The 12,943-nt window shown below is 45.1% G+C and overlaps 1 protein-coding gene across 3 annotated transcripts in view; it reads left to right on the top strand.

The window, feature by feature from the left end:
- Nucleotides 1-12,943, top strand: part of LOC147750942 (transmembrane protein 116-like) — a 188,283-nt gene that overhangs the window by 55,264 nt on the left and 120,076 nt on the right. For 2 of the 3 annotated variants that reach the window (XM_086918847.1, XM_086918849.1), the window contains 2 exons: nt 3,783-3,881; nt 8,820-8,872. In XM_086918847.1, coding sequence (XP_086774973.1) covers nt 3,783-3,881; nt 8,820-8,872 — 152 coding nt within the window. The remainder of the gene's footprint in view (nt 1-3,782; nt 3,882-8,819; nt 8,873-12,943) is intronic. The other variant, XM_086918848.1, reaches the window with a different exon arrangement.

Genomic DNA, 12,943 nt, shown 5'->3' with positions numbered 1-12,943 from the left:
TCCGGCAAGGCACCCGGCCCTAATGGTCTCCCGGTGGAGCTTTATAAAATAAAGGCCGACACCATCGCCCCGCCTTTGCGGGACATGTTCTTGGAGGCGCGTGAGGTGGGCGTGCTCCCCCCGGACCAGAGGTTGGCCACCATTATGGTCATTCATAAGGAAGGGAAGCCCAGAGACCTACGCCGCTCGTATCGCCCTATTTCATTGTTGAATGCCGAGCCTAAGATCCTGGCTAAATTACTGGCTAATCGACTGGTGGGCGTGATTAGCGACCTGGTTCACCCGGATCAGTCGGGCTTTATTCCTCACCGTAACACCGCCCTTAACCTTAGGAGACTCCATGCGGTCATGGCGGGGAGCTGTACGCTCCGGGAGCCGGCCGTTTTGGCGTCCTTGGATGCCAAGATGGCCTTTGACTCCCTTGAGTGGAACTACCTGTGGGCGGTACTGACGAAGTTCGGGTTTGGCCCTGATTTTATAGGATGGGTCAAACTTCTGTATGCTAGTCCACTCGCCAATGTTACGGTCAATGGCCGAGTGTCCGCATCCTTTGCTCTTCGCAGGGGCACCAGGCAGGGCTGCCCCTTGTCGCCTCTGTTGTTTGCGTTGGCGCTGGAACCTCTAGCTGCCTGGTTGCGGATTCACCCAGATATTAACGGGATACAGTGGTGTTCCGACTTCGAGGACCGCGTGTCTCTATATGCCGACGACATCCTGCTCTACCTTACCTCTCCCTGTAAGTCCCTTATCGTGGTATGCGACGTGTTGTATACCTTTGGTAGGTATTCGGGCCTGGTTATTAACTGGTCGAAGTCCCACTTATATGTTTTGAGCGGTGAGACTCCGCGGCTCCCCAGGGGTTGCACCATACAGATTGCGAGGCAGGGGTTTAAATACCTGGGCATCTATATCTCAACCGATGCCCAGGCACGTTATGCGAACAACTTGCTTCCCCCTCTTGCACGCCTTCGGCGTGATGTAGAGGGGTGGCGGAAGCTACAGCTTTCCCTGCTTGGACGTGCGGCGTTGTTCAAAATGATGTCCCTGCCCAGATTTCTGTATGCGCTCCAGAACACCCAGGACCCAGTCCCCTCCAAGTACTTCAGAGAGGTCGAGGGTCTGCAGCGGGCCCTTTTCTGGGACGGCAGACCGCGTATTGCTATAACCAAACTCACGCTCCCGTGGTATGACGGAGGTATCGCTTTGCCGGATATCCGGAGGTATTATTGGGCCTCCCAACTAGCCTCCCTCAATCATGGTTTTTACGGTCCGGCCGATAGCCCGGGATACGCCATGGACCGGTGGCTCCTTGATGGTGGGAAGTATTACAGGGAGTTATACTCGAGATCTCTGGATGGAAGAATAACGGGCCCTACCAGGACAGCGGTGCACATATGGAGGACTGTCACAAAGGCACAGGGATGGAAGGGGAGACTCACGTTGGCCACCCCTCTTTACGACTCAGACCTACTGGGTAAACTGTGGCATACTAAGGGGTTTGACCGATGGGACCTCATTGGTATCTCCAAGGTAGAGGATATGATGGCCAGGGGTGAGATAAAGTCTTTCGTCGCTCTACAGACAGAATTTCAACTGGGGGCGACGGAATTTTTTAGATACGCCCAATTGCGGCACGCCCTTCTGGCGGTGCTGCCGATGGGTGAGAAGGTCCCTGAGTCGTCCCCGCTGGAAGATAGGGTGCTAGATGGTCATATGCCGGACAGTGCCAGTTCGTTGTTATATAAAAAACTGATTAATGTCCGGACGGACCGCCTTTTGAGTGTGAGAGACCAATGGGTGCGTGATGGAGTTGAAATGGATGATGAGGATTGGCAATGTGCGGTGTCATCCCCCAAGGAAGTGGCTATCCCAGCCAGACTACGTTTCGTCCAACTGAACATTTTGCATAGAGTGTATGTGACCGGCCCCCGGTTGATCCACATGGGTCATTCGCTGGACGGTCTTTGTAGGCGTGGATGTGGTGAACTGTCCACCTTCATGCACATTATCTGGGAGTGCCATGCGGTCGCTTCCTACTGGAGGCGTGTCCACGCGGTGATGTGCGAGGTGACTGGTGTCGAATTGCCGGCTGAAGCCCGGCGCTGCTTACTGAATGTGTGGGGCCCCACGGATTACAATAATGCGCAAACCCAATGGGTCACTTTGGGAAACATGGTGGCAAAGTGTGACATTGCTCAGAAATGGGGAGCCACATCGCCTCCATCTGTAGAATTGTGGAAGACCAATATGGACTGGTGCATGCTCCGTGAGAAAACAGTATATGTGGCCCGGGGTAAACCCAAGAAATGGCTTCGGATCTGGGGGGCCTGGAACGAATACAGGGGTGATATCTGTCTCCCTCCCGACACTGCCCCATTGGAGATACGACTTTCCCCTTAGCCTTTACTTCCAACCAAACTGTCATTGCCTTGCAAATCCTGCACTATTCCCCTCCCGATATCGTCTATTTTGCACTGTTCATACGTGTGCTCTTTGGGCTTCAGGTCCAGCCTTTTCCTGCATTGGGTACTGTCGCCCTCAAGTACTTTTGCCTTGCCTTTTCCGCACTGTTTCTGGTGCTCTTTTATGGTGTTTTGATTTTTGTTTTATTACTCATAACATAAAATTAAACCTGGTACGATTTTATAATATGCACTGTGTGCACTGATCATCCTCTTTTTATATTGCTGCCTAGCCTCTGGGATGTAAGGCTGAATAGCCGTGTACTTTGATCTGTAAATAAAGGTTTTCCCAAAAAAAAAAAAAATAGTCTTTAAAAAGTCCTCCTGGGAGCCTCGGTGCATCAGTGAATGTACCTGTTAATCAGTAAAGCTCTAACGTAGGTAAAAGGAGTAGATTGAGGCATATCCACCTATTATCTGGTTTGACAATGAACCCACATACATGGTGTTGCTTTGGTCCATGGGTGGAGGTGCACCCTACTCCCGAAGAATTAAAAGAAAAAAAAACCTGGCGCCAGCGTACTATGCTGAATTCTGTCTCTTGAAGTTATAAAGAGGGTGAAGGGGTGTTTCCTGCTAAACCTTGCTTGTCGCTTTCCTCCCTTATTGAAGTGATATCTCTATGTTGGCCTTCTTTCTTAGCGAAGAGACGTCAGTCTGATCTTCTCTCTGTGGGTGGAGGTCTTGGCATCTTGCAGCTTTCTATCACTGGCGGTCTAAGGGCCTTGGTAACCTCTTCTTCCCAGTTCTCTAGGAGTCCTGGCATGTGTATTCTCTCTCTCACCGGAGGTCTCATCATATGTCCTTTTTATCTCGGTGGACCTCAGCTTGTCTTCTCTAGTGGTCGTTGGTTAAGGAAGGTCTTGTTCTATAATCTCTCTTGCTCAAAGATCTTAGCATTTCTTCTTCTTACCTCAATAGAGTTCTCAGACTGTCACTTTTCTCAGTAGAAGCCTCAGTGTGCTTGAATGAGAAACCCGTACCTATCTTTTTCTGTTGAGAATTTCCTTCTCTTCCAATGGATGTCTGAGTAAATCTCATGCTCAGCTGAGATCTCAAGTGACTGTTCTCTACCTCTCTCTTGGTGTTTCAGCACAAGTCCTCTCGCTCTGTGGGTATGCCTGTATGTCTCTTCTCCTTTTCTCATACTTGGTGTTACCTTAGTGGACGCGCCTGAAAATCTGTCTCACTCTGGGAGGAAGACTCAGAATCTCTGTCTTCTGCGCGGTGCATGTTTTAGCATGACCGTTGACTTGCTCAGTATCTTAAATCTTATTTGATGGATGTCTCTCATAGTGGCATGTATCCTATCTCCCTTAGATGTTTTATGCTGTCTCATACCTGATGGTTGTTGTCTATGCCTTTGAGGTTCACCGAGCTGTGAGGAACTTAAGAAATGCACGTGCCACCAACATACAGGTAAGCGCCCCTTTCCTCATCAATGAATACTAGAATGTTAAAACCCTTCCCTGGCAGACTTGGAAGAAGGGCAGTCAAGAGATTTCCTGAACAGACTGGTACAACTCCCTCCATGTTCCTTAGGACTTTGAGCTCACCTGGGAAACATAGTGTATATAAAACACAAATTGAAAGGTTGAGGGGAGGAGCTGTTCACGCATGTGCCCCTGTGCACCTATTGAAATATTATTTTCAAGATGATTTACAGTCCGAGTACAATAGCCCTTCTGTCTTTGCCCTTGGTGACGCCAAAGCCTGGTTGTTTTGCGGGCTTCGCAGAAGCAGTACCTCTGGACCAGTGTGCAGGGGCTGGCTTTTACCATGGTCTGGAGGATAGATATGCCTGGGAGACACCCGCCCTTCTGTTTCCTATACTATACGTTCTCTTAAAGGATTAGCAATTTCTTGCTTTCTATATTCTGAATATTATCTTAAGACTGTTATGCTTGTAGTTCGTAACTGATAGAGGTAGTTTTATGTTTTTCATGCAACAGTGTGTCACAAATAATAAGGCTCTGGAGTACTTAGCCATCATCCTGTTTTCACTTTTTTTGTCTGATCTGCAGTGGTCTTGTTTTTAACCCTAAGTCTAGGGCGGTTGGTCTTCAATCCTTCACCTCCAGGACCTGCTTCTAAGTCCTTCACCACCAGGACCTGCTTCTAGGTCGCCCCACAGGAGTACCCCTTGAAATTGGGTGTGGCCAGGCTTGGTCACAGATGCCCGCTCCCGATGTTAGTTTGTTCTTATAAATTGTCCTGTTTTTTGACCTATTATTTAAGTCATCTAGTGTCCCTTTAAAATCAATTAGTTACGTATATAAAATCAATATACATAACTTAAATATGCCCTAAAAATGACTCAGTGATGCGGTATATAAGTACCAAATAACAATAACAAATGCGTTATGTTCTTTGTCTTGCGAGTTGATTGGTAAGCATTAAAATGGCCGCAGCTTTGTGCTTTTTACCTAAAGTGTGTCATGGCCCGATCCGCAAACAGTATTACACCATTTGATGAATCCCATGCAGGCCACTGGAGATGCAGGTCCATTACAGCTTAAACGCCACACTTCTCAATTGTTCTAGTTGTAAAGGCAGAGTAAGTGACATCACACGAGTAGAGGTTCCGGCTGCCAGTGGGAGAGGTGATGCATCACAAGAGAACTTATTAAGGTGTGCCAGGTAAAATATAATAAATACAACGAATGTTTGGGGGTTTCTTGGCTCCAGAGAAATATCGACTATGGAGTTCGTGTCATTTAATAGGAACAACACAAAACATAGTAGGGGCATATTACTAAGCCCCTAATGCCACCACCACGTCACTTTATGTGGCAATAGGGTCAGCACCCTATTACCAAGGCAGCGTAAAACCACATAACGTGGCTAAAAGCCACGTTAAGTGTCTTAATGCTGCCGTGGTAATAGGGCCCCTTTCACTCTAAAATTAGCGTGAAAAGGGCGTGCAGTGGGTGTTGCGGTGGGCATTCCACCTATTATCAAGAGAGACAATAATAGGTGGTAGCGCCGAACTTAAGACCAGAAAGATCTTGGTCTTAAGATGGCGAAACAAGGAGAAATGCCTCATTTCTCTTCGTTTTTTGCTTTTTCCATGTGAGCTGCCTTGTGCAGCACACATGGAAAAAGCAAAATGCCAAGGTTTGTTTATGTACAGGAAGGTGTCCCTTCCTCTAAATAAACAAACCTTTTTTAAAAATGCCATTTTGTAACTTACATGTGTGTTGCATGAAGCAGCACACATTTAAGATACAAAATGGCATTTTAGGTTTGTTTATGTGCAGGAAGGAACACCTTCTTGTACATAAACAAACCTCCCTGCACCCAGACACCCTTGCACTCTTGTGCAAGGGTGCCTGCGTTGGCGTGAAGTCATGAGACTTAGTGCCATCGCAGGGGGAAACGCCAGGCTGCACCATATCCTTGTGAATATGGTGCAGCCTGGCGCTTCCGAAGTGGCGATGAGAGGCGTTAAGCCAAGGAGGCTAACGCCTCTCACCACCACTTCCTAGATAATGTGCCCCAGTATGTGATCACTGGGTTTCGTGTTTCCGTTAGGGGCAGGGTCGGACTTGCCGTATCGGGCATCGGACGTTTTCCCAGAAGGCTGGAAGGTTGGGGGGCGATTTTGCACTGGTGGGGGCCGGTTTTGTTACGGGGGGGGCAGGTTTTTCAGAAAGTGCTGCAATATCGCCCCCGCAGTAACAAAAGCAGCAATGCTTCACACATTTCCTCCCACCCCCGGCAGGCAGCAAAATTGCCAGGGTTGCTTTGGGTTCCCAGTCCGGCCCTGTATGGGTTTCATGTCAGTCTCTCCCTTTTACTCGCAGAGCCCAGAGCTCAAGAGAGATCTGTTGGGAGAGACAGGGGATTACACATGTCAGCTTCCACCCGTTTCTCTAAATGCTCGAGGCTTGTGGACGGGCAAGGGGCACCATGTAACATGGTGCAATCACTTCCTTGGATGGAAAGGCATGGTTCTCTGTTATACTGGGGCAGCCCTGGTCTGGGCTGCTGTGCTTTGCATGTGTCCCTAGGCTGCCATACGCGTTGCTCTGGTTATCCACACTTATCTAGAGCCGACGGTGGTGTGTGTGCTGCATTGGTAGCACAGTAGACTACACAGCAGAAGTAACACGTTTTGTTGTAGATTTTTAGGGAGAAGCAGTGCAGTACCAACAAGCAGCCAAGTCTACACTTAACGAATACACCTAGCTTGGTGTCTTGGTATTTCCCGCAGTTGCAAAGTTCTCCCAGAGCTGACAGAGCCCATTAGGATAAGTTCATCCCCTGTCCATTTGTTACTGCCACAGATAAGAGCGCAGGGCCTTACCCAGATGCAGAAACCATTGTGAGGATCTGATGTGTGCAAAAAAGGGGTAAAAAGACCTGTGAATACTTAAAAAGGCTTACTTTTTGCAACCAAAAGGTACAGCGCACCACCATCCCTGTTTGCATTCCCAAATTGGAAAATTTTCATGTTTTTTAAAGCTGCCTGTGTTCATTAAAGGACTCCCCAACTCGGCTGGTCGATAGCTTGTCAATCAACCAAAATTCATACATTCCTCTCCAAACTATGGGGCACCCCAATTACGCACTCTCCTTATTTGCGATTTGGAAAAGATTGCAAATGCTGTTTTATGATTCATAATACATTTTCCAACCAGTAAAAGGGGTTTGTGCATTCTAAAAAGTTCTTGTGTTGTCACAAACCGTGTGATTTTGCAAATCCTAGGGTTTGTGTCCACTAAAGCGCTTTGTACATCAGGCCCTAGATTATTTAATTGCAGTGTAAACAAAAGGAATTCAGAAAGAAGAGACTAAATGGAAGGCAAAAGTCAATACTTGTTCAGTGAAACCTGGAATATTTGTTTTCATGAAATAAATTCTGTGCTGCAGTTTCCTGTTGATTGATATAAAGGGGATTGTGAGTAGTCCTGGGTAAAATTTAAATTACTCTGACATAATTCACGTAATTTAAGGAAGTTTGTGTCACACTTGTTTTGCGAATCTGTGAAATTAACGCTATTACGCATTTTGCATTATTATGTGCCATTTGCGGTAAACATTTACTGTAAACGTGGCATGCGTAGTGAAAATGTATGCAAATCAACAGGAATAAAAGAATGCGAGTGACTATTGTTCGTTGTTCTTTTGCTTTTTGCACAATGTTTTAGCAAAAATTGCATCTTCACCGCAAATTGATGCTAGCTCTATTTTTGCTCTAAAATATAGCACAAAATAATCGATGTGCATTTCGCATAAGTATGCATAAATTCACATAATGTTGCCAAAATTTCACGTAATCACCTAAAAACAAATTACCCACATATTCCACACCCCTAGTTGTCACCGTCACCGTGATCCTTCCAGCACAGCCCCAGCAGTTAGATGGATGTATGAAGCTGCCCACACCTTGTCCTGTCTCAAGCCTTTTCTCCCCTCTGGGGTTACCTGCCATTGGGTTTCTGAAGTGCGACTTAAAATAATTTAAAACTAAACACTACCTGTTGTTCCACAGGTGATTTCCCAGGATGCAGTGCCAGAATGTGCTTTGTTTTGAAGAATAGATAGCATACCGTGTTCAGTGTGCTAGGATAATGAAGATCAAGGCAGTGTTGTCTTCAAACCACATGGGCCTGTTGTTGTCAGATCCCAGCTCTAGCACTAGAGCAGGTGAGACCCCGGCCATGCCCCATGTCTGCAAAGTAATAGAAGCGTCTGCTGGGCTTCCCCTTGGACACAAGAATGTACCAATATTTCCTCGTCCTCGTTATCGTGAGAGCCAGATCCCTGTCCAGTTTACAGGAAACAGCTGGATTGATGCAGCCAAAGCAAACCAAGGGGAAGAGCTGCACAGTTTGTGCTCGTTTGGCGGCACAGCAGCACAAGGGGCATCCTGCCAGTGCCATGCCCCTACATGGGTCCACCGCAGCGCCTACAGCGGAGGAAGCCTGCTTCAGAGCTGGACCACTCTGAGTGGGCACCAGCCTCAGCACGCTATCTTCCGTAAAGTGTGTTACTGTGGCTGGACAACACGCTGGCTGCTAAGGAAACACAAGCTCCCAGTATGAACGATACCCCAGTCAGTGACACTACTGGTGTATGGACCACAACTGGATAAAATGAGCCAAATCAAGGGTGTCCCCAGGGCTCTGGTCATAGACACCAAAAGAGCAAGCCTTAGTACCCTACAGCCAGCCGCCCCGTTGCCCTTGCTCATCAGAGGCAGGTGAGCTCTGCTCACAGAAGCAGACTTCTCTCTCCTCTTGTCTTTGTCTTCCTTCGGGTGCTCTTTCTCCATAGGTTTCATTCTACCCTTGTAGTGTTGCCGTGTGGTTTCAAGGTACCAATGCTGTGGTTTGTATTTTCTTCCTACAGGAGGGGAACAGCACTGATGAGAGGAGACGCTACCTGCAGTATGGCATGGCGTGGTAAGGGCTTTGCATTTAACATATATCGCCCCAGGATGGAAGGAGACAGACATGCTGCATATGGGCATTTTATCTTATAGGGCTTAAACTTTCCATAGGAAATAACCTACTGTGTGTGACCCTTTCTGCACGTTACACGGCTGATTCTGCTGGCAGATTTTCATATTTTTTAGTGCATGAGACGATACTGTGCTTCCTAAGTACAGTGCCCTGTTGTGAGGCGTTCGCGCGCTAATCATATGCAGCTGACTCTATGTGAGATTCATACTTCATGTGCAACCTTTATTGGCCATTAACTTACCACATTTCTGTCTTGGTAACTGACCCTACCATGCCACAAGATCACACCCAGCTGCTATTAATTCAACGCATCACACAGATGCTGGAGTAGACATATGGATGATTTCCTTGATAATGGACTAAGCACTGCGATATCCCGTTCAGGGGTAGTAAGCAATATATAAATGTTATAACAATACAATGCAATCTGCCTGTCCTATCACCCCGCCAGTGCTTCCTCAATCCTGCCTAATGTCTGAATTCTTGCTGTGCCATATCATTCCTTTAATGCCCTTTCTGACTGTCATCTCACCTCTCTTGTCCTATTTAATGCCCTCATACGTTTCTCTATATCTACATTCTTCACCTCTCTTGTCATTGTCAATGCACTCTTATGTTTCTCTATATCTACAATCTTCATAAATCTTGACCTAGTTAATGCCCTCTTATGTTTCTCTATATCTACAATCTTCACCTCTCTTGTCCTAGTTAATGCCCTCACACGTGTCTCTATATCTACAATCTTTACCGCTCTTGTCCTAGTTAATGCCCTCTTATGTTTCTCTATATCTACACTCTTCACCTCTCTTGTCCTAGTTAATGCCCGCACACGTTTCTCTATGTCTACAATCTTCACCTCTCTTGTCCTAGTTAAAGCCCTCTTATGTTTATCTATATCTACACTATTCACCTCTCTTGTCCTAGTTAATGCCTGCAGAAGTTTCTCTATATCTACAATCTTCACCTCTCTTGTCCTAGTTAATGCCCTCTTATGTTTCTCTATATCTACAATCTTCACCTCTCTTGCCTTAGTTAATGCCGTCGTATGTTTCTCTATATCCACAATCTTCACCTCTCTTGCCCTAGTTAATGCCCTCTTACGTTTCTCCATATCTACAATATTGACCTCTCTTGTCCTAGTTAATGCCCTCACACGTTTCTCCATATCTACAATCTTCACCTCTCTTGTCCTAGTTAATGCCCTCACACGTTTCTCTATATCTACAATCTTTACCTCTCTTGTCCTAGTTGATGCCCTTTTATGTTTCTCTATATCTACACTCTTCACCTCTCTTGTCCTAGTTAATGCTTTTCACACGTTTCTCTATATCTACAATCTTCACCTATCTTTTCCTAGTTAATGCCCTCTTATGTTTCTCTATATCTAGACTTTTCACCTCTCTTGTCCTAGTTAATGCCCTCACACGTTTCTCTATATCTACAATCTTCCCCTCTCTTGTCTTAGTTAATGCCCTCTTATGTTTCTCTATATCTAGACCTCTCACCTCTCTTGTCCTAGTTAATGCCCTCACACATTTCTCTATATCTACAATTTTCACCTCTCTTGTCCTAGTTAATGCCCTCACACGTTTCTCTATATTTACGAACTTCTCCTCTCTTGCCCTAGTTTATGCCCTCACACGTTTCTCTATATCTACGATCTTCACCTCTCTTGTCCTAGTTAATGCCCTCTTAGTTTTCTCTATATCTACAATCTTCACCTCTCTTGTCCTAGTTAATGCCCTCACACGTTTCTCTATATTTACGATCTTTACCTCTCTTGTCCTAGTTAATGCCCTCTTATGTTTCTCTATATCTACACTCTTCTCCTCTCTTGCCCTAGTGAATGCCCTCATACGTTTCTCTATATCTACAATCTTCACCTTTCTTGTCCTAGTTAATGCTCTCACACGTTTCTCTATATCTAAAATCTTTACTTCTGTTGTCCTATTTAATCCCTCTTATGTTTCTCTATATCTACACTCTTCACCTCTCTTGTCATAGTTAATGCCCTCTTAGGTTTCTCTATATCTCCAATCTTCACCTCTCTTGTCCTAGTTAATGCCCTCTTATGTTTCTCTATATCTACACTCTTCACCTCTCTTGTCCTAGTTAATGCCCTCACACGTGTCTCTATATCTACAATCTTTACCGCTCTTGTCCTAGTTAATGCCCTCTTATGTTTCTCTATATCTACACTCTTCACCTCTCTTGTCCTAGTTAATGCCCGCACACGTTTCTCTATGTCTACAATATTCACCTCTCTTGTCCTAGTTAAAGCCCTCTTATGTTTATCTATATCTACACTCTTCACCTCTCTTGTCCTAGTTAATGCCTGCAGAAGTTTCTCTATATCTACAATCTTCACCTCTCTTGTCCTAGTTAATGCCCTCTTATGTTTCTCTATATCTACAATCTTCACCTCTCTTGCCTTAGTTAATGCCGTCGTATGTTTCTCTATATCTACAATCTTCACCTCTCTTGCCCTAGTTAATGCCCTCTTACGTTTCTCCATATCTACAATATTGACCTCTCTTGTCCTAGTTAATGCCCTCACACGTTTCTCCATATCTACAATCTTCACCTCTCTTGTCCTAGTTAATGCCCTCACACGTTTCTCTATATCTACAATCTTTACCTCTCTTGTCCTAGTTGATGCCCTTTTATGTTTCTCTATATCTACACTCTTCACCTCTCTTGTCCTAGTTAATGCTTTTCACACGTTTCTCTATATCTACAATCTTCACCTATCTTTTCCTAGTTAATGCCCTCTTATGTTTCTCTATATCTAGACTTTTCACCTCTCTTGTCCTAGTTAATGCCCTCACACGTTTCTCTATATCTACAATCTTCCCCTCTCTTGTCTTAGTTAATGCCCTCTTATGTTTCTCTATATCTAGACCTCTCACCTCTCTTGTCCTAGTTAATGCCCTCACACATTTCTCTATATCTACAATTTTCACCTCTCTTGTCCTAGTTAATGCCCTCACACGTTTCTCTATATTTACGAACTTCTCCTCTCTTGCCCTAGTTTATGCCCTCACACGTTTCTCTATATCTACGATCTTCACCTCTCTTGTCCTAGTTAATGCCCTCTTAGTTTTCTCTATATCTACAATCTTCACCTCTCTTGTCCTAGTTAATGCCCTCACACGTTTCTCTATATTTACGATCTTTACCTCTCTTGTCCTAGTTAATGCCCTCTTATGTTTCTCTATATCTACACTCTTCTCCTCTCTTGCCCTAGTGAATGCCCTCATACGTTTCTCTATATCTACAATCTTCACCTTTCTTGTCCTAGTTAATGCTCTCACACGTTTCTCTATATCTAAAATCTTTACTTCTGTTGTCCTATTTAATCCCTCTTATGTTTCTCTATATCTACACTCTTCACCTCTCTTGTCATAGTTAATGCCCTCTTAGGTTTCTCTATATCTCCAATCTTCACCTCTCTTGTCCTAGTTAATGCCCTCTTATGTTTCTCTATATCTACACTCTTCACCTCTCTTGTCCTAGTTAATGCCCTCACATGTGTCTCTATTTCTACAGTCTTCACCTCTCTTGTCCTAGTTAATGCCCTCTTATGTTTCTCTATATCTACACTCTTCACCTCTCTTGTCCTACTAATGCCCTCACACGTGTCTCTATATCTACAATCTTTACCTCTCTTGTCCTAGTTAATGCCCTCTCATGTTTCTCTATATCTACACTCTTCACCTCTCTTGTCCTAGTTAATGCCTGCACACGTTTCTCTATATCTACAATCTTCACCTCTCTTGTCCTAGTTAAGGCCCTCTTATGTTTCTCTATATCTACAATCTTCATCTCTCTTGTGTTAGTTAATGCCCTCACACGTTTCTCTATATCTAAAAGCTTTACCTCTCTTGTCCTATTTAATGCCCTCTTATGTTTCTTTATATCTATACTCTTCACCTCTCTTGTCATAGTTAATGCCCTCTTAGGTTTCTCTATATCTACAATCTTCACCTCTCTTGTCCTAGTTAATGCCCT

This window comes from Lissotriton vulgaris, chromosome 1_1 (assembly GCF_964263255.1).
Source record: "Lissotriton vulgaris chromosome 1_1, aLisVul1.2, whole genome shotgun sequence".
NCBI lineage: Eukaryota > Metazoa > Chordata > Amphibia > Caudata > Salamandridae > Lissotriton > Lissotriton vulgaris.
Note: the sequence above shows the minus strand (reverse complement) of the source record. Positions and strands in the feature narration are given on the sequence as shown.